The sequence below is a fragment of the Ahaetulla prasina genome, chromosome 3 (genome assembly GCF_028640845.1).
Source record: "Ahaetulla prasina isolate Xishuangbanna chromosome 3, ASM2864084v1, whole genome shotgun sequence".
NCBI classification, from domain to species: Eukaryota; Metazoa; Chordata; class Lepidosauria; order Squamata; family Colubridae; genus Ahaetulla; species Ahaetulla prasina.
Window position 1 is genome coordinate 187542673 of NC_080541.1, and position 22795 is coordinate 187565467.

The following is a 22795-nucleotide window of genomic DNA, read 5'->3' on the forward strand; positions in this document are numbered from 1 at the left end:
CCTTTACTAACATCATTTGTTAGTCTCCTAGTGAAATGTATATGGAACTTGATGTCCAGCATATGCACTGATTGCAAATAGTTGAACAAAAATAGCTTTTTGGGTTTTGTGGGAAATTGTATAACTAGGATGTATGGCAATCAAAGTTAGAAATAAAATGTGTTAAAATAATTGGAATATTAGCGCAAGTGTGATGTATGTCTGTTGTGTGTGTGAAAGGGAGAGAAAGAGAGAGAAGAGGAAACAATACTAACTTAATGTCCCTTCAAGCCACTACCCTTTTAATCAATTCAGGAAGAAAAGAACACAAATCTAACAAATAAATGAACATATGCTAAATTGTCCCCATGCCTTCCAGAACTAAAGTAAAAAAAAAAGTATCAATTCAGTTAAAAATATAAAACAGAGGTCTCCAACCTTGGCCACTCTAAGACTTATGGACTTCAACTCCCAGAATTTGGAGACCCCTGATATAAAACGTAGGTATATCTAACAGAACCATGGTATTTAGGCTTACTGTTGTTGGTTTTTCAAGTTTATGTGTTCCACTTGTGTGCTATATACTGAGTTGAATTCTTTTGGCAAGCAAAATCAAGGGTGTGTGTTGTACTCTAGTGGTAAGCCATCATACTTTATTACCTTGGTTTTTCCCTCAGGCCTGCTAGACACTCCCTCTCAACATGTTCGTGCAAATGTTTTAACCTTCATACCATCTGCTGCTGGAGAAACAAACTAGTTTTTTTTTAATCAAATGTTTCTGAGAAAAGGCTGCTGGCCTACGTAAGGGAATTAGAAACACTCAGCACTGTTTTCAGTTGTCATCTTATTTGATGATCCGCTGAGTTACCTGAGTGGTGTGGCACTTCACTTTCTCAGTTATACAGGGTAAAGAATGAGAGAAAACTGCTTCTAAAAATACATAGTGACCATATTAAAACAACATTAAAATGCTGCATATAGCATATCATTATGATTCATAACTGCTTTAGGAATCATATTAGCCTTGTGAAAAAAGTCATTATTTAGTTAGGTGTTAAGAAAAGCTTAATTCATGGTGTTAAAAAGTGCTGGACTATATTTGGTTGGGAAAGTGGAAAATTGTAGACCTATTTAAATGAAGTACAGAAAATACTTTCAACCCTATGTACTACATCATCGTTATTAATATATTACTGAACTCAATGTTCCAATGAAATCGGACAATAGCCAAGAACGCACACTAATATTACACTAACTCTCTTTGCCGTTTGGAATATCCCACCTCAAGAAATGAGGTGGGCCCCCACTTGGCTGGACTTTTGGAAGACCCAACTCACTTGGTGCTTATAGAGAAGCACGCAACCATGAGGTCAGTTAATGCCATTTCTTTTTAATTTTAATTATTTTATTTCTGTTTTAATTGTCTCCTCTACACAATATTTAGGGGGGGGGTTGTTTACATTTTTAATAATGCACTACCCAAAGTCACTCTGGGAGTGAGAGGGGCTGTCTCCAAATAGACTTATATTTGAATATATAAATATATTTATAGATATAAAAAAATAAATAACTAAACTAATAATATCTCAACATTTCTGGATGATAAATGCTGCTTGTGATAAAAAGTTGAATTTCTGTTTCAGATTTTATATTTTAATTAAAAAATGGGCAGTAAAAATTCCTTTCCCTGATTTTTTATAACAATGAAATTAATGGCATCCATTCAACAATGCTGAAAGATGCCTATTTTTCAAAAATATTCCAGCACACTTTTGACTGACAAGCACAATCCAGTTAGTCTAGAAGTTATTATGCATTCCATTATAAGAGGATACTTGTATTCTGGGTTTAAAAAAGTAGGTAGATATATCATAGTATCCATATCAACTGAGCATTTCTCTAATCGACAATTGAATTCAACTTCAGAAAAGGAAGCAGATTCTGATCCTCCTTTGCACCTTTTCCCCACCTCCTCCAAATGCCCTTGAAGACAAAGAATCTTGGATTCACCACTCCAGATTGCTTCTTGATATTGTTTCTTGGGTATTGGATATGTTGGGTATCAGACACAGGTGAGAGATGTGTCCCTTCCATTAATTTCATTGTTGAGCCTTTTCTTCATAAACTGTGCTGCAACTGGGGAACTATTGGGTGTAGCCTCCCTTCTCATCCATCCATCCATCCATCCATCCATCCATCCATCCATCCATCCATCCATCCATCCATCTATCTATCTATCTATCTATCTATCTATCTATCTATCTATCTATCTATCTATCTATCATCTATCATCTATCATCTATCTATTTTTAAAACTGCCCATCTCCCACACAGAGGGGCTCACTGTTTGGTGAAATGGAGCACTGCAGTCTACTTCAGGGATCTCCAACCTTGGTCCCTTTAAGACGTGTGGACTTCAGCAAAGCTGGCTGAGGAACTCTGGGAGTTGAAGTCCACACGTCTTAAAGGGACCAAGGTTGGAGACCCCTGGTCTACTTCATAAACTTCCTATTACCTTGAAAAATGTGCATATGCTGTTCCAATTGTTCCTGACAATATTTAAATCAAGTTTTTATTAAGGGCTCATCTTCATGGCGCAGCAACCAACCACTTTGCTGTTCCAGTTTAAAATGCACAATTTTTATATTTCCCCCCAATGTAAGTCTTGTCATGGACATGAACTGCAGCACTTCCTTCATGCTGATGTTTGGTATTGATGAGGACTGGATCTTGCCAAGGTCCTATAAACCAGTTCAGATTGCTGCAGGTGCACCCTCTTCCTTCTGGTCATTGTGCACTGTCCTCAATGGTCATTTTAATAATAATAATAATAATAATAATAATAATAATAATAATAATAATAATAATAATAATAATAATAATAATAATAATAATAATAATAATAATAATAATAATAATGTTTTAATTTGTATACCGCCCTTCTCCCGAAGGACTCAGGGCGGTGAACAGGCAAATAAAATACAAACAGAAACATACACCATAATTAAAACAACCCTTAAAAAACTGATTCAAATTTGCCAGAAAATTTAAAATAACATTACACCCCATAAAATTACAGAAATTTAAAACCCATCAAAATTCAATTAAAATTTAAAATTTAGAATTTAAAATCAAGCCAGTCCAGCCATACGAAATAAATAGGTTTTAAGTTCGCGGCGAAAGGTCCTAAGGTCAGGTAGTTGTTGAAGCCCGAGGGGAAGCTCGTTCCACAGGGTAGGAGCCCCCACAGAGAAGGCCCTCCCCCTGGAGGCCGCCAGTCGGCACTGTTTGGCTGACGGCACCCTGAGGAGTCCCTCTCTGTGGGAACGCACTGGACGCTGGGAAATAGAGGCCGGCAGTAGACGGTCCCGTAAGTAGCCCGGTCCTAAACCATGGAGAGCTTTAAAGGTGGTAACCAATACCTTGAAGCGCACCCAGAAAACAACAGGTAGCCAGTGCAGTCTGCGCAGGATAGGTGTTACGTGGGAGCTCCGAACCGCTCCCTCAATAACCCGCGCAGCCGCATTCTGGACTAGCTGAAGTCTCCGGGTGCTCTTCAAGGGGAGCCCCATGTAGAGAGCATTGCAGTAGTCCAGACGAGAGGTAACGAGAGCATGAGTGACCGTGCATAGGGCATCCCGGTCCAGAAAGGGACGCAACTGGCAGATCAGACGAACCTGATAAAAAGCTCTCCTGGAGACGGTCGTCAAATGATCTCAAAGGACAACCGACCATCCAGGAGCACACCCAAGTTGCGTACCTTCTCCATCGGGGCCAACGACTCACCCCCGATAGACAGCCGCATCCCTGACTGTACTGAGCTGCCGGCATCCACAGCCACTCCGTCTTGGAGGGATTAAGTTTGAGCCTGTTCCTCCCCATCCAGACCCATTCGGCTTCCAAACACCGGGACAGCACTTCAACAGCTTCACTGGGGTGGCCCGGGGTGGAAAAGTACAGCTGAGTATCATCAGCGTACAGTTGGTATCTCACCCCAAAGCCACTGGTGATCTCACCCAGCGGCTTCATATAGATGTTGAACAGGAGGGGTGAGAGAATTGATCCCTGTGGCACCCCACACATGAGGCACCTAGGAGTCGATCTCTGCCCCCCTGTCAACACCGTCTGCGTCCGGTCAGAGAGGTAGGAGGAGAACCACCGATAAACGGTGCCTCCCACTCCCAACCCCTCCAACCGGCGCAGCAGGATACCATGGTCGATGGTATCAAAAGCCGCTGAGAGGTCTAATAGGACCAGGGCAGAGGAATAACCCCTATCCCTGACCCTCCAGAGATCATCCACCAGCGCGACCAAAGCTGTCTCTGTACTGTATCCGGGCCGAAAGCCGGACTGGAACGGGTCTAGATAGACAACTTTATCCAGGTACTGGGGTAGCTGCCACGCCACAGCACTCTCTACAACCTTCGCCGTAAAGCGAAGATTGGAGACTGGCCGGTAATTCCCTAAAACAGCTGGGTCCAGGGAAGGCTTCTTGAGGAGAGGTCTCACCACGGCCTCTTTCAAGGCAGCGGGAAAGACCCCCTCCCGCAAAGAAGCATTTGTAATCCCCCGGAGCCAGCCTCGTGTCACCTCCATTTTGGCTTTAACTGGAGAGCGATGCTGTGTGCCGAGGTATTTGCTTATGCTTTGCTTATGCAATGCTTCTCTGTGCTGGTCAGACATGATGCAGGTGTTTTAAATAATACCTTTTAAATCCCTTACGCTTTTAAATAATACTCAGAATGTTTTCTTTTAAAGATAGATTTACATATGATTAAAAAAAGAGGACTAATGCTGTGCTGTACAGGAGATCAGTTGAGACTACAAGAGAATCAAATTGTAACACTCTGTATTGTGGATGTTGTTCTAGATACTTTCATTACAGATTTTCCTTTCACCAGCAAAGTTTTATGTGTGGCCATACTTATTTCTATCATTATTTGGTGGATGATAATATTTGTGCCATTTTATCTTCTGCTGATATTTTCATGCTCACTGGTGACTTCTGAGTGATGCTGGCCACAGTCACAAGTTGCCAGCATTGCCATTTCCATGATGGATTACTTTCAATCAATCCTTTCTAGTTCATTCTGTGCCCTTTGTTCAACTGTGAGTTTGGCTGCATAACATGGAGGGCAGGGGTGATATTCACTTACCTTCAATACCGGTTTGCAAATGTGAGCGCGTGCGAGCCTTTGCGAGCCTTCCGCACATGCGCAGAGGGTCAAAAACAGGAGGTGATGACGTCTGGGCGGGTGGGTGGAGCCTCCCACAGCTGCCCCTACTGGTTTGCCTGAACCGGATAGACTGACTGAATACCACCACTGATGGAGGGGTAATGAGAGCGGGCTCTAACAATGTACCTAGAGAACTCTCTTTTATTTACTTCCCCATGCATATGACTAATTGGCTGGGGTTTTTTTTAAGCATGGTTTTTATATTCCTCCGGTGCTGATGTCAGAAACATTCAGGGTGATTGATTGCTGCCATGGAATTCTGTAGGTGAGCTTTTATTCAAGGGATTTGAGAGGTGGCTATACCTGCTCAGCCCATTCCTCTCTAGAACATGTTAAGGCGACCAATTAGTGTTGGGTTTCCCATCAGCAGGTAATGTTTAGTGGGAAGGGAAATAAATCCAGGGAATCCACGAATGACTCTTTTCAATTTATCCTATATGAAACCTGTAAAGGCGGTATCATTGTTACGGAGCCAAATTAGAGTTTGGTTGTCAGCATAGTCCAATTAACCTTGGCATCCTTTTCTGCTGACTCAAGAACAAGAAGAACACAGATGAATAAAGCCATGAAGAAAAGCCCTATATGTTGGTTGAGAGAGATTAAAAAAGCAGTGGCAGCTAGGTTTATTTTATAAGTTAACATGTGTTTTTATTCCAGTAACGAGGGATGTCAAAACAGCAATTTGGCAGAGATGTCTAGTCCCTGGGGCATTAACTGCAAACAAAAGCTAGCTATTAGGTTCACATTAAAGACTAAACATATTATTTGTGTGCGACTTCTGTTTTCTTTTGCAAGTATCCACATCATGCATCTGGAAGGAGAACAAACAAAAAAGGTGTGCACAGATATGTATGCATCTACATAGCTTATTCTGTGTTTGTGGGAAGAGATTGCATTTTGGAATGAGAAACTAGTTTTCATTACAAATGAGATATTAACATATTCTTTTTCCCAGTAAGTCTTGGGAATTGTGAATGCCATGTTTTGAGTTTTGGAAAGGCTTTTTTTTTTTTTTGTTCAACAAAAAAGAGGCAAGTCAGTGCAAGTACAGACTGGGTGGGGTGCAACACCGAAAATATAGTTTGTAGAGAGATGGAAAAACAGCTTGGTTTGTGTGAAAAGAAGCTCATTATCAAAACCCTTTTAGAGTCCTACGTCTCATTCTTTTTCAAGAATCAAAGTGGCTTTTTGGTTTACTGTATTGTAATATGTTATTATATTTACCTGCAAAGAAGATTGAAGATTTTCCCTCCAAATATTTGATCCTTAAAATGGGTTACTTTAGTTTTATGAGTGTATTAAGGCAGACCACTTTTCTTTCTAAGATTTTCCAAAGTATAGGGGGTGCTAACATTTTTGTGTGCTCCCCAATTCAGTGTATTTCCTTTTATGTAGAAACATGAAGTGTATCCCTGAAACCTTTCCTCTGAAAGTTAAGTATAAACTTTCAAGTTCACATAGCTCTTCCTTCAATAGGTATGTTAGGTTACACCAGAACTGAACTTCTCATTGGAATGGGGGCGGGAGTATAGATGGCTATATTTGCCAGTAACTGGCAGGTGTCAAAATTTCAGCAAGGCTACATTTTTGCTTACAAAATGTCTCCCGGAATTTTGATGAGCAAATTAGGCATTCATTAACAAAATTCTTCATGGGGTAGATTTAAATCAGACCTTCTTTAGCTGGTACCTTCCAGATGTATTAGAAAGCATCTATCAGAACTCTAGCCAAGCAGCAGGAAATTCGTAATCAGATACAGCTAAAATAAAAAGAATCCCACAAAATCGCCGCAGATGCTATTAAATACTGGTAGAATATATATGCCTCTATGGCAACAGGTATTGTACTAGCATTCACACATTATTGTCAGAATATCAAGTTAGTTGCAATTGTTTAGGCTAAAGTTGCAGTGTAATGTATATACAATGTGAGTATATGCCATTGAACATAACGGAAATGCCTTCTTTGTAAATCAAGCATTTAGATTGGTTTATACAGATACATGTTTTATTTAAAATTAGCAACTTCAAATATGTGAAAATGGGCATCACATTATACCATAATAAAATAAATGAATAAAGTTGAGACTAAAATGGATGCATAAAAGATGATTTACAATTTCCTGCCCTCAGAACAGAGTTATTTATTATTATCATATGTAGAGGATCTTGTATACTTGTGCGCATGGCCTTCTGGATATTGCTGAACTATATCCCACAACAATTGCTCCACAGGTTAGGGCTGATAAGTCTTTAATGGCAACAGAACATATGAAAAGCCACTTATTTCTTGTTTCTTTGAAGTTTTCTAAAACCTGTGATAAATATCTATATAAATAAATGTAGAATTTTATTTGAAGTTTTTTGAAAGTTTGCATTAGATTTTAGTGATAGGAAAATAAGTTGAAAACTGCTTTGAGCAAGTACATGTTGGACATCCTCATTCCTATTACACTGACATAAAAATAGAGGCGTTGGGTGGATCTAAGGATAATACAATGTAATTTCAACAGCAATGTTGGCAGTCCTTAGAGGTGGTAAGAAATAATATACTGTATATTCTTATGCAGGACTGTCTCTGCCAACATGGAAAGCCATGTTTTGGGGAGTGAAGACAGCAAGAAGACTAGATTATGACAAGAACTAGTGTTTGAATGATGCAACAAAACTTTGCCAATTTATACTTCTATTGCAGTAGCCCCCAACCTTTTGGGCCCCAGGGAGATCCATGGAGAGGGATTTTTCCCTGGACTGGAGGGGGTGGGGTTCGTGTGCTTCCTGCATCCAACAGATGGGGCTTTGCTTGTTTGTGTGGCCCATTTTCTGGCATGCCATGGACTGCTGCCGGCCCATGGACTGGGGATTGGGAACCCCTGATTTATTGAGTGCAGTGACTATCCGTCATGGAATTGTATTTTGAAAATATTTACTCTCAGTTAGATGCTATTTCTGGGAGCAGTATGTTTTTGACTGGTACTCCTTATTCAGCATGATTCATTCATTGTTCCTATCAAAGTAAATGTTACTTTCATTGAGTCCAGCACCCAGTCTCTTCCAGTATTTTTCCCTTTGTCTTTGTCAATCAGTTGAAGAACAACATTAATCAAAGACATTTGCTGGTTTTTCTTCCCTTCTGCCTTCTTTCTATGTCCATCAGATGTACAATGGAACGCTCAAAAGAAATGCAGCTGAGAACAAACGCTATAGTTCCTACAGCCAAATGGACAGTTGGGGTAGCAAGCATTATAACAAGATCTGCAGTCCTACACATGCTGGCAGTGACTACTGCTTTGTGCAGAATATGAAGAGTAGTCGGAGTGAGCCAGACCTCTACAATGACCCTCCACGAGGCACGCTAAGGAGAAATCAGAGTGGAAGTCGGGTGAATCACAAGGCCAGTCTACATCGTCACAGCCTCTACAGCACTACATGCAACAACCAGGAAGGAATTTCAACCCTCACAAGGTCAAATAAGAGAATTCCAATCCGCACCCCCTCTTGCACGTCTGCTAACAAGCAAGATGCAGTCTATGCCCAGCCTGTAGCCAGCAAGCCTGATGCAATCTACGGACAAGGTCGCTCCAAGTAAGTCTCGGTTCATGTTTTCTCTGTGTGGCCCATGATGTAGGAAATTATGTGCATAAACAGCATAATGAAAACCCAGCTGGAGCATTTTGGTTTCCATCACGATAATAATAATAATAATAATAATAATAATAATAATAATAATAATAATAATAATAATAATAATAATAATAATAATAATATTTTTTGTTTACATTTATATCCCGCCCTTCTCCGAAGACTCAGGGCGGCTTACAGTGTGTAAGGCAATAGTCTCATTCTATTTGTATATTTTACAAAGTCAACTTATTGCCCCCCCAACAATCTGGGTCCTCATTTTACCTACCTTATAAAGGATGGAAGGCTGAGTCAACCTTGGACCTGGTGGGACTAGAACCTGCAGTAATTGCAGGCAGCTGTGTTTTTAATAACAGGCTTCTTACAGCCTGAGCCACACCGCGGCCCTATATAACAATATATATAATATAAATATATATATTTATATAAATATATATATTTATATTGATATATTTATATATATATATTTATATTGTTATAATAATATTGTTATATTGTTATAATAATATAACAATAACAGCAACAACAATAGTGATACTGATTGTCATTGGGGCACTTGATACCATGTCCAAGAATTTTATAAGATACATCAACAAATTGCAATACCACCAGCCGAACTGCAAAAAACTGTGCTACTTGGAACATCATACATCTTAAGAAGGTACTTGGTTGATACCTAGGACGCTGGCAGCAGTCCGTATCAACCATTAGCACCAGTCAATGCTATTTGTGATGTATTTTTGAATGTTCAGTGACTGAGTTTCATGTTTCATTGCAATAACACCAGCCGAACTGCAAAAAACTATGCTACTTGGAACATCATACATGTTAAGAAAGTACTTGTTTGATACCTAGGATGTTGGCAGCAACCCATATCAACCATTAGCACCAGTCAATGCTATATGTTATTTCTGAATGTTCAGTTGACTGAGTTTCATGTTTAATGAATAAAGTAAATAATAATAATAATAATAATAATAATAACTTCAGAACCTTACTCCGGCACACTTCATATGACTTTGATAGAATTTGTCTGAGATAGGAAGCCATTTAGGCTACAATCCTAAGCATACTAATGAGGAAGTAACCTTATTAGAATTGCATATACAGTTATGTATAAAGAATCCTTGAGTAAGAAAATAAGTGGTATCCATATTTAACAGTAGATCAATAAGCTATTGTTTATTAATATATTTCCCTGCTACACCACTGATAGCTGAATGTTTAGCACTATGATTCAATATCTGATCAGTGATTGAGTTCTTCCAAAGAAAAATTACATATAAAGATCTAAAAATTCCAATAGGATTTTTTTTTACTTAACCTATATTTAAAAGACTTCAACCATTGGAATAAAACGAAACCAATAATAATTTCTGCATTCATAGAATGTTTAACCAATTCTGAGTATTAACTACTCATGAACATTGGATAGTGAGCAATATGGTTCAGCTTCTCTTAGGGAATGGTTACCTAAACAGAACATAGAATTTATTATAGTATTATGTACAAATGGAATCATTAAAGCAGCTATGTCTTTTTCCAGGTTCACATGACAGCTTCTAGGGGTTTGTATGAATGTTTTTGAACATACTTTTAGGGACAGCTAGAAACAGTTTCTGAAGAAACAGTGCATACTTGCTTTAACTATTTGGAAAGAGATGAGTTTAATGCAACCATACATGTTCTGCAGTAGTTCTGTAAAGTAATTGCATGCTAGATTCAGCTTCATCTAACTATTTTAAATAAGAAGATGTAGAGAAATGTATATATGAGCCAGCATTGCAAACCTTCCTGAAAATGAGGTGGATAATGGTACGCAAACTATTCTGTTCTGTTGTAATAAAATGTATTAGGACTATTCTAGGTGCAGCAGTGCAACTGGCATGCTATAGTTTAAAACTGAGCAGCCTTCCTAAACCTCTCCTTAAGAAATAATGATTACAGTTCCAGGTTCCTATTAGAACAGAGTTGCTTTCGTCTCTTAAACTACTGTGTGGGAAACACTTTCCTCTGCCAAATTTTTCAGGAGTGGCCCCTTTGGAGCACCCTTTCCAATTGGGTGTGGTTCATCTTGTGAAACTGGTCCAGATTGGGGAGTTGTTTGCCTTGAAGCACAGGCCTGGCTGGTGACTCTTCCATCCAGTAGAACCGGTTCCTCTTTGGGAGAAGTTTCATTTCTAGAATTGAGACTGTTTGGTCCTGTACCATACAGTGGGAATGGGATGGAATTAATGTGGTTGCTTTAAAAAGGGCACTGTGAGTGAGTCACTTTTGAAATTAGCCAGAATGGAAAGTCCATTTCATATATTACTTTCCGTTGAAATAAATAAATACTTAGAGATGTGCACCCATCCCAGGGATTGACAGTTTAATTCTTGAGAGCCCAAAGAAGCTCGAGGATTTTTTGTTTCATATGTATTATTTTCCAGGTCAGTTGAAATTTGGAGGTTCTATTACAGAGATTTGCTTAATAGATGGAACAGGGCACAACAAGCTTAAGTCTGGAGTATTGAGAAACTGATCAAAATTGAAATTTACTCAAGTCAAAGTCTTGCCCAACTCTGAGTACACAACCCAGTAATGAGTCCAGCAGTTTCTGCAGGAAACATGTGATTCTACTACTGAACTGTGATTACCCTGCCTCTTGCATTTTAGCTTTGCCTTTTTCCTCTGTGGAATCGTCCCATTCATCAGTCATGCCTTTGAATGGGCTAAAGCATTCTGATTACTGTTATGAGTTGTGTCAAATAGTGCTCAATAATTCTAACAATAAAAACAACAACAACCACAACAACAACAACAACAACAGGAAAAAAGAGTTCAGAGCCACTTTCATACCCTAAGGCATTATTTCAGTCATTCCCTATTGGCAATTGTTAATATGAAGAAGCATTATATATTACATCAGACTACCCCAAATATTGGAAATCCTATGAAACTCTACAATTATTATATATTTCCAAATCTCTTTTCACAGACATAGAGAATCATAGAGACCAATATCAAAATCTGGGATTTACCAGATTCTTCAACTATGTGATTTTTAATTTAATATGATTGAATGCCACATTTATAGCAGCTAGTTTTTTTTCTATCTGTAAAGAATGGAAGAAACAGTCTTGATGAGAAGACTGTCCAAATATTCATTCTGACCAGATAGTCAAAATAAGTGTTTAACTGATAAATATGAGGAATTCAAATAATTCAATTCTTTAACTTTTAAGTTCTATGTTTTACAAATGCAAAAGTTGGCACAGTAATCTTGCCTTGTTATTATAGAAAGATAATTAGAATGCTGCAGATGGTGCGATCTATGTAATTTTGTAACCACTTTATAATGCCTTCATAAGACCATACTTGAAATATTGCATCCAGTTTTGGTCACCACAATATAAAAAAGATGTTGAGACTCTAGAAAAAGTGCAAAGAAAAGCAAATGATGAGGGGACTGAAGGTAAAACATATGAAGAACAGTTGCATGAACTGGATATGTCTACTTTAATGAAAAGAAGGACTAGGGGTAATATGATAGCAGTGTTCTAATATCCAAGGGGCTACCTGGGAAAAGAGCAAGTCAACCTATTCTTCAAAACATTTAAATGCAGAACAAGAAGCAATAGATGGAAACTAATCAAGGAGAGAAGCAACCTAGAACTAAGGAGAAATGACCTGACTGTTAGAACATGTAATCAGTGGAATGGTTTGCCTTCAGAAGTTGTGGATTCACCAGCACTTGAGGCTTTTAAGAAAAGATTGGACAACTATTTTCTGAAATGATACAAGCTTCATGCTTGAACAAGTGATTGTACTAGAAGACTTCCAAGGTTCTTTCCAACTCTGTTATTCTGTTATATTTTTATATTTAGGATAATTTTATGTAATCATGATACAATTATGAGTCACAGACAACACAACAGAAGTTAGAGCATATATCAATAAAGAGCAGAAATCAAAAGAGTATCATGATCAGCATATAAAAAGGCTGACAGATCAAACAAAAAATCTGGGAAGTAAAGCTTTAATTTAAGAATAATTCTGTGTTAAAAGAATAACTTTTAACATAATGATGATCTGGATACTTAATACAACACTATGACGAAGGGGTGAAACTATAACATAGCAGTGTCCCCAACTTAACAAACCTCTCCAAAAGTTTCTTTCATTTATTTAATTAAATCCTGACCATTTTCAAATCATGAAAACTAAGCTCATGCCTGCTGAAAAGTCAAAAGAATCACACAACTCATATTTCTTTTTAAAATACTCCACCCTGCATGATGACAGAGGCAGTTTTGAATGTTTCTTCTTTTTATATTCAGAATATGTCATGATGAAGTGGAATATGGAGCAATGACCATCCAGAAAGCCATTCAACTCCTGTGTTCCTCAGATGAGAAGAACCAGGCCATGGGTGCCTACTACCTCCAGCATACCTGTTTTCAAGATGAATCTGCCAAGCAAGAGGTAAATACATTATTTCAGCTTCATGGTGGAAGGTAAAAAATGCAGAATTATGTCAGAACATTTTTTTTCTATAGCTCCAACAGAAAGCTCAAATTAGGAACCAAAAACATATCCATTCAACCCCAAATAAGTTACTAAAGCATATTGCATGGATAAATAAATGTGGTTTTACACCCACATTTACTTAATATTCATAACATTATAGGTAAAGGTAAAGGTTCCCCTTGCACATATGTGCTAGTTGTTCCCAACTCTAGGGGGCAGTGCTCATTTCTGTTTCAAAGCCGAAGAGCTAGAGCTGTCCGAAGATGTCTCCTTGGTCATGTGGCCAGCATGACTAAATGCCAAAGGCACACAGAACCTTCCCACCAAAGGTGGTCCCTATTTTTCTACTTGCATTTTTTACGTGCATTCAAACTGCTAGGTTGGCAGAAGCTGAGACAAGAAACAGGAGCTTACCCCATTATATGGCACTCAGGACTCGAACCACTGAACTGCCAACCTTTCAATTGACAAGCTCAGCGTCTTAGCCAGTGAACCACCACATCCCTTTAATCATAACATTATATTGTCCACAAATAATTTATATTTGAGAAACTAAACACACAGCTATTAGAAGTAATCCCAATTGGAATATACTTAAATACCCTTATTTGAATAAAGACAAAAGATTTATATAAGATTTATATTATATTTATAAGATTTATATTCAGTTAACGATTCTAAAGATATGGTTATTTTTAATATATTCATTATGAATTCAAGAACTGTATCCAACAAAACAATCTTGAAATTGGAATACTTAGCCATTACTTTCCAAGTAGCAAACAAGACACCAGTGAAATTCCAACTATATTCAATTTTATCATTAAAATGTTCCTTTAGAAAAGTTAGGTTAATATCCTCCTGTACTAAAAACGTCATTATTGGTCAATGAGAATATAATTAAGCTCTCTGAAATAAAAATAAATACTACTGTTTAGAATATGAGTCAGAAAGTTCATCAAACAGATTAAGAAGTCGCATTAAAACTCCTCTGCCTTCAATTTTCCTAACAAATATACGCTCACTTGCAAATAAGATGGATGAAATACTCCTCTTAAACAAATACTATTCTGATTTTCGCAATTCAGCAGTCCTATGCTTCTCTGAAACCTGGTTAAATGAATCAATTGAAAATAGCAGCCTGAACATTCCAGGATTTCAAATTGAACGATCAGACAGGATTCCAGAAACATCTGGTAAAAAGAAAGGAGGAGGCTTATGCCTATATATTAATTCAACCTGGTGTCAAGATTTTAACATAATTTACAAATTCCGTGACAACAATTTAGAGACTCTAATTATCAACTGCAAACCTTACTATTCGCCTCGTGAATTTTCCTCATTTCTTCTAATTGCTGTTTATGTCCCACCACAAGCCTATTACGAACTCTAGCTGACCAAATCATGGAGGCTGAAGCCAAACACCCTGATTCACTGGCCATTGTTTTGGGAGATCTAAACAAGGCAAACTTAAGGAAAGAACTACCAAAATACTTTCAGCATGTCAATTGTCCCACCAGAGGCAAGAATACTCTAGACCACTGCTACACAACACTAAAAGATGCCTATCGGTCTTTACCACGTGCAGCTGTAGGACACTCTGATCATTGCATGATTCACCTTGTACCTGCTTACAGGCAAAGACTTAAGCCATAAAACCAATAATTAAATCAGTGAAAACCTGGACGGAGGAATCAGAATTAAAGCTACAGGCATGTTTTGACTGCACTGATTGGAATATTTTTAAAGATACCTCTGCAGACCTGGATGAACTCACAAATACTGTAACATCATATGTCAGCTTCTGTGAAGACCTATGTGTACCTACAAGGAACTTGCAAATATACAGTAACAACAAACCTTGGTTTACACCTAAACTTAAGCAGCTACGACATTCCAAAGAGGAAGCCTACAGAAAAGGTGATAAAATGCTGTACAATCAGGCCAGAAATCTATCTATGGGACCGCCTGCTGCTACCGAATACCTCTCACCGACCCGTGCGCTCTCACAGAGGGGGACTCCTCAGGGTGCCGTCAGCGAGGCAATGTCGTCTGGCGACGCCCAGGGGAAGGGCCTTCTCTGTGGGGGCTCCCACCCTCTGGAATGAACTGCCCCCAGGACTTCGTCAGCTTCCGGACCTTCGGACCTTCCGCATGAGCTTAAAACATATCTATTTAATTGCGCAGGACTGAGTTAGATTTTAGTTTATGGGTTTTATCTTGGGTTTTAATTTTTATATTTTTAATTAAGGCTTTTGAATAAGTTTTTTAATTGTTTTTAGAATTGTATTTATTGTATTTCTTGCTTTTAAATGCCTGTAAACCGCCCTGAGTCCTTTGGGAGATAGGGCGGTATATAAATATAAACAATAAACAAATAAATAAATAAAAGAAATGCACTAACAAGGGAGATCAGAGCAGCAAAAAGAAGCTACTCTGAAAAGCTAAAGAATCAGTTTTCAGCAAATGAACCAGCAAACATGTGGAAAACTCTTAAAAATATCACCGGCTATGGCAAACCTCCTTCCCAGGCTGAAGGTAATCAACAACTGGCAGATGACCTGAATGAGTTTTACTGCAGGTTTGAAAGGAAACTACAGCCACCTATCTCCACAACCCCCATCTCAGACACACCAACAACAGCCAAGCCTCCTACAACTGACCCCATTTCATTGGGTTCACAACCCCTAGTGATCACAGAAAAGGAAGTGCAGGACCTATTTCACAGACAAAAGCCAGGAAAAGCTCCAGGCCCAGACAAGATAACTCCTTCTTGCTTAAAAGTCTGTGCTGACCAATTGGCCCCCATCTTCACCCATATTTTCAATAAATCACTAGAGATGTGTTATGTTCCTTCTTGCTTCAAACGCTCTACCATCATCCCAGTGCCGAAGAAGCCCACCATCAAGGAACTGAATGACTACAGACCAGTTGCTTTAACATCTGTACTCATGAAAACCTTTGAAAGGCTAGTGCTTTCCTACCTTAAAACCATCACGGATCCGCTGTTAGACCCCTTGCAATTTGCATACCGAGCAAATTACATTGTAAGCCGCCCTGAGTCTTCGGAGAAGGGCGGGGTATAAATGTAAACAAAAAAAAGAAAAAAAGAAAAAGAAATAGATCAACAGATGATGCTGTTAATATGGCTCTGCACTACATCCTACAACATCTTGAGTCTCCAAAGACCTATGCAAGGGTCCTTTTTGTAGACTTTAGTTCAGCATTCAATACCATCATTCCAGACATTCTCCTAACTAAGCTAAACCAGCTACAGGTACCGGAACAGGCTTGTAAGTGGATCACAAGCTTCCTAACAAACAGGAAGCAGCAGGTGAAGCTAAGCAAGATCACATCAAATACCTGTACAATTAGCAAAGGGGCCCCCCAAGGCTGTGTGCTCTCCCCACTTCTCTTCTCTCTGTATACCAATGACTGATCTCCAATGATCCATCAGTTAAGCTACTGAAGTTCGCAGATGACACAACAGTGATTGGTCTCATTCGAGACAATGACGAATCCGCATATAGACGAGAGGTCGAACGACTAGTCTTGTGGTGCAACCAAAACAATCTGGAACTGAACACACTCAAAACCGTAGAAATGGTGATAGACTTTAGGAAAAACCCTTCCATACTTCCACCTCTCACGATACTTGACAACACAGTATCAACAGTAGAAACCTTCAAATTTCTGGGTTCTATCATATCACAAGATCTCAAATGGACAGCTAACATCAAAAACATCATTAAAAAAGGACAACAAAGAATGTTCTTTCTGCGCCAACTCAGTAAGCTCAAACTGCCCAAGGAGCTGCTGATCCAATTCTACAGAGGAATTATTGAGTCTGTCATTTGCACCTCTATAACTGTCTGGTTCGGTTCTGCAACCCAACAAGAAAAACACAGACTTCAGAGGATAATTAGAACTGCAGAAAAAATAATTGCTACCAACTTGCCTTCCATTGAGGACCTATATACTGCACGAATCAAGAAGAGGGCCGTGAAAATATTTGCAGATCCCTCGCATCCTGGACATAAACTGTTTCAACTCCTACCCTCAAAACGACGCTATAGAGCACTGCACACCAGAACAACTAGACACAAGAACAGTTTTTTCCCGAAGGCCATCACTCTGCTAAACAAATAATTCCATCAACACTGTCAGACTATTTACTGAATCTACACTACTATTAATTGTTTCATAGTTCCCATCGCCAATCTCTTTCCACTTATGACTGTTTGACTATAACTTGTTGCTGGCAATCCTTATGATTTATATTGATATATTGATCATCAATTGTGTTGTAAATGTTGTACCTTGATGAACGTATCTTTTCTTTTATGTACACTGAGAGCATATGCACCAAGACAAATTCCTTGTGTGTCCAATCACACTTGGCCAATAAAAAATTCTATTCTATTCTATTCTATTCTATTCTATTCTATTCTATTCTATTCAAACAGTTTAGTAATTGTATACACCAGGATCTCCAACCTTGGCAACTTTAAGACTTGTGGACTTCAACTCCCAGAATTCCTCAGCCAGCTTTGCTTAGTCTTAAAGTTGCCAAGGTTGGAAAGCCCTGGTATATACTATGTTATAAACGTACACAGTATTTACAAATTAGTCTGAGCCTGCTGATTTTATGAATATTCATGTTTTCTATAATCTACTAGAATAGCAATTCTGTTAGTAATTCTGGTACTATTTAGCAGATTTTGGAGGTGGGGGAATATAAATATTTAGTACAATCTATCTGTTATGGCACCTACATGCTGGACAATAAAATCGAGTTGTTTACAGGAAAGCACTGTGAATGTTCTGAACTCTATAGCCAGTTTGCAAAAGAAATCCTCTTCTTACACTATTCTAATCCCACCTCACACACACAATAAAGAGTTCAGTGAAATATGACAATACTTTCGCATTCTGGCCAATTCCATGACACTGGTGGTGTTTGACAATGGACACAATATATTTCTGGACAGCTATGATATATTTGAAATTCCAGTTCAACCAAAGATGCTGCTCACTGTGAGGTCCATTTTCAAGTTTGCAAAAACTCCTTTCTCACCATGATTCCTGAGTTTTAAGCCTTTGAAGAGAAGAGATGTTTTTTTCTACTTCTTTTCAGATAGATAAATAAATTTATTCTGTATATGACCAGATAAATACAATGGGAAGTAAAAACAATGTGGAGTTAAAATAATTTATTTAATTTCCCTTTTGCATGAAATGAGAATTAGGGAAAGTTGTCACTGTAGGAGCAGCAATTGGACAGAAAAAAAAAAGTTACATTGACTGTTTTGTCATTGTACCCACAGAAAGGTCTTGTCTTAAGTATTAATTAAACCAGACTTCCTTTTAGGTAAATATAATAATTTAAACTCTTGATAACTTTAGTTGGCAGAAAAGAAGTGGGAATTATAGTTAGGTATGCAAGCCCAGCACCAGCACTTCAAATTTATTTCCTTTCTTTCTTAAAGGATCTTAAAGGATCCTTTAAGGCAGGGATCTCCAACATTGGCAATTTTAACACTTGTGGACCTCAACTACCAGAATTCACTGAGTTTTGCTGGCTGAAGAACTCTTGAGAGTTGAAGTCCACAAGTCTTAAAGTTGCCAAGGTTGGAGACCCCTTCTTTAAGGGACCTGGCCACTTTGAGCTAAAAATATAAGGAGCATGAAAAGATACAGATTAAAGCTCGACTGTAAGTAATAAGAGCCCTTAGCAATAAAATATTCTGAGTGGGAAGATGAATTAATGTTGGAGATGGGTTCAATAGATTTGTACCTGCTTTCCAAATGTCTCCCCTATCCCACTAAAGAAAGAGGTAAAATGTATTTTCTATACTCTAGGTAACTGATAGAATAGAATAGAATAGAATAGATTTTTATTGGCCAAGTGTGATTGGACACACAAGGAATTTGTCTTGGTGCATATGCTCTCAGTGTACATAAAAGAAAAGATACGTTCATCAAGGTTTACAACACAATTACATTTACAACACAATTGATGGTCAATATATCAATATAAATCATAAGGATTGCCAGCAACAAGTTATAAACATACAGTCATAAGTGGAAAGAGATTGGTGATAGGAACTATGAGATGATTAATAGTAGTGCAGATTCAGTAAATAGTCTGAGAGTGTTGAGGGAATTATTTGTTTAGCAGAGTGATGGCCTTCGGGAAAAAACTGTTCTTGTGTCTAGTTGTTCTGGTGTGCAGTGCTCTATAGCGTTTTGAGGGTAGGAGTTGAAACAGTTTATGTCCAGGATGCGAGGGATCTGCAAATATTTTCACGGCCCTCTTCTTGATTCGTGCAGTATACAGGTCCTCAATGGAAGGGATAGCTCAGGCTGGTATCAATGGCCGGGATAGCTCAGGCTGGTAAAGAAGCCTGTTATTAGAACACAGAGCCTGCAATTACAGCAGGTTCAAGCCCGGCCCAAGGTTGACTCAGCCTTCCATCCTTTATAAGGTAGGTAAAATGAGGACCCAGATTGTTGGGGGGGCAATAAGTTGACTTTGTAAAAAATATACAAATAGAATGAGACTATTGCCTTATACACTGTAAGCTGCCCTGAGTCTTCGGAGAAGGGCGGGATATAAATGTAAACAAAAAAAAAAAGGCAGGTTGGTAGCAATTATTTTTTCTGCAGTTCTAATTATTCTCTGAAGTCTGTGTTTTTCTTGTTGGGTTGCAGAACCGAACCAGACAGTTATAGAGGTGCAAATGACAGACTCAATAATTCCTCTGTAGAACTGAATCAGCAGCTCCTTGGGCAGTTTGAGCTTACTCAGTTGGCGCAGAAAGAACGTTCTTTGTTGTCCTTTTTTAATGATGTTTTTGATGTTAGCTGTCCATTTTAGATCTTGTGATATGATACAACCTAGAAATTTGAAGGTTTCTACTGTTGATACTGTGTTGTCAAGTATCGTGAGAGGTGGAAGTATGGAAGGGTTTCTCCTAAAGTCTATCACCATTTCTACGGTTTTGAGTGTGTTCAGTTCCAGATTGTTTTGGTTGCACCACAAGGCTAGTCGTTCGACCTCTCGTCTATATGTGGATTCATCATTGTCTCGAATGAGACCAATCACTGTTATGTCATCTGCGAACTTCAGTAGCTTAACAGATGGATCATTGTAGATGCAGTCATTGGTATACAAAGAGAAGAGAAGTGGGGAGAGCACACAGCCTTGGGGGGCCCCTGTGCTAATTGTACAGGTATTTGATGTGATCTTGCTTAGCTTTACCTGCTGCTTCCTGCTTGTTAGGAAGCTTGTGATCCACTTACAAGTCTGTTCCGGTACCTGTAGCTGGTTTAGCTTAGTTAGAAGAATGTCTGGAATGATGGTATTGAATGCTGAACTAAAGTCTACAAAAAGGACCCTTGCATAGGTCTTTGGAGATTCAAGATGTTGTAGGATGTAGTGCAGAGCCATATTAACAGCATCATCTGTTGATCTATTTGCTCGGTATGCAAATTGCAAGGGGTCTAACAGCGGATCCGTGATGGTTTTCAGGTAGGAAAGCACTAGCCTTTCAAAGGTTTTCATGACTACAGATGTTAAAGCAACTGGTCTGTAGTCATTCAGTTCCTTGATGGTGGGCTTCTTCGGCACTGGGATGATGGTAGAGCGTTTGAAGCAAGAAGGAACATAACACATCTCTAGTGATTTATTGAAAATATGGGTGAAGATGGGGGCCAATTGGTCAGCACAGACTTTTAAGCAAGAAGGAGTTATCTTGTCTGGGCCTGGAGCTTTTCCTGGCTTTTGTCTGTGAAATAGGTCCTGCACTTCCTTTTCTGTGATCACTAGGGGTTGTGAACCCAATGAAATGGGGTCAGTTGTAGGAGGCTTGGCTGTTGTTGGTGTGTCTGAGATGGGGGTTGTGGAGATAGGTGGCTGTAGTTTCCTTTCAAACCTGCAGTAAAACTCATTCAGGTCATCTGCCAGTTGTTGATTACCTTCAGCCTGGGAAGGAGGTTTGCCATAGCCGGTGATATTTTTAAGAGTTTTCCACATGTTTGCTGGTTCATTTGCTGAAAACTGATTCTTTAGCTTTTCAGAGTAGCTTCTTTTTGCTGCTCTGATCTCCCTTGTTAGTGCATTTCTGGCCTGATTGTACAGCATTTTATCACCTTTTCTGTAGGCTTCCTCTTTGGAATGTCGTAGCTGCTTAAGTTTAGGTGTAAACCAAGGTTTGTTGTTACTGTATATTTGCAAGTTCCTTGTAGGTACACATAGGTCTTCACAGAAGCTGACATATGATGTTACAGTATCTGTGAGTTCATCCAGCACACTGATGATTGCTTGGAGGCCACAGTTTAGGCCAGGAGATGGAAATTTTCTATATTCCCTCCCTAGCTCAACACTGTTTTATTGTTCGGTAAAAACACAGACACTCGAAATATTTTACTTAAATGCAAGCAGTGGCTATTATTCATACAATGTAATACATTCCTTTCCTGAATGCATTGATTCCATATGTGAGTCACCTCAAAAAAGTGCTGCTCAGCATCAGTCCTTATTCATAGTAGAACTCTAAACCATTTTTTCTCAAGTCAGCATCACAGTTCTGGTTCACATAATTCATAACACCATTCTTATAATGCAAATAGATTGATATTACAGCCATTGCTTAAAATATGTAAATCCTGTATTTACTAAACTACTGACATAATTTATATTCAATAGTACATTTGTCTTCAGTTTGAGAACTGAATAATGGGAAGACCAAGACATGACTCAATTTTTTGAGATCATTTTTAACTCCTGGTATTAGGCAGTTGTTTATCAGTCAGAAATATTCTGTTCTGTTGTTCTGTTCTGTTCTGTTCCGTTCCGTTCCATTCCGTTCCATTCCGTTCCATTCCGTTCCATTCCATTCCAAAGAAAACCATTGAGGTTTCAAGAAACTCTCATATAGTTCTGAAGAGGAGATAGTAGCCATTACCTCCACCTCCCTAGTATATGTGCCAAGGATGGTTACACATGCATACTTTCTGCAGTGGAGCTTCCTTAAGGCATATATTTCAACTTTTAACACAAAAGTTTTGTATTGACTGAAACAACAGCAGAGCTTTATGATCAGTTTTGTTCCATGAGCATTTCAATTATTTCTTTTTTAGGTTTACCGACTTGGAGGCATTGCCAAGCTGATTGAACTTCTGCGTAGTTCAGATGAGAATGTACAGCAAGCTTCAGCTGGGGCCCTTCGAAATTTAGTCTTCAGAAATCCAGCTAATAAATTAGAAACCCGCAGGCAGAATGGAATTCGAGAGTGTGTGAGTCTCCTGAGGAGGACTGGGAACACTGAAATACAGAAGCAGTTGACAGGTATTCTTTTGTTTTACAGCAAGGTGAAACAACAGTGACAATGAGTCATAGAATGCAACTAAAAGGATACTTTG

At 38.7% G+C, this 22795-nt stretch overlaps 1 protein-coding gene across 1 annotated transcript in view; it reads left to right on the forward strand.

Moving 5' to 3' along the window:
• The window catches only part of PKP1 (plakophilin 1), a 58638-nt gene that overhangs the window by 16582 nt on the left and 19261 nt on the right, over positions 1-22795 (forward strand). The window contains exons 3-5 of the mRNA XM_058177319.1: positions 8373-8800; positions 13180-13324; positions 22514-22721. Coding sequence (XP_058033302.1) covers positions 8373-8800; positions 13180-13324; positions 22514-22721 — 781 coding nt within the window. The remainder of the gene's footprint in view (positions 1-8372; positions 8801-13179; positions 13325-22513; positions 22722-22795) is intronic.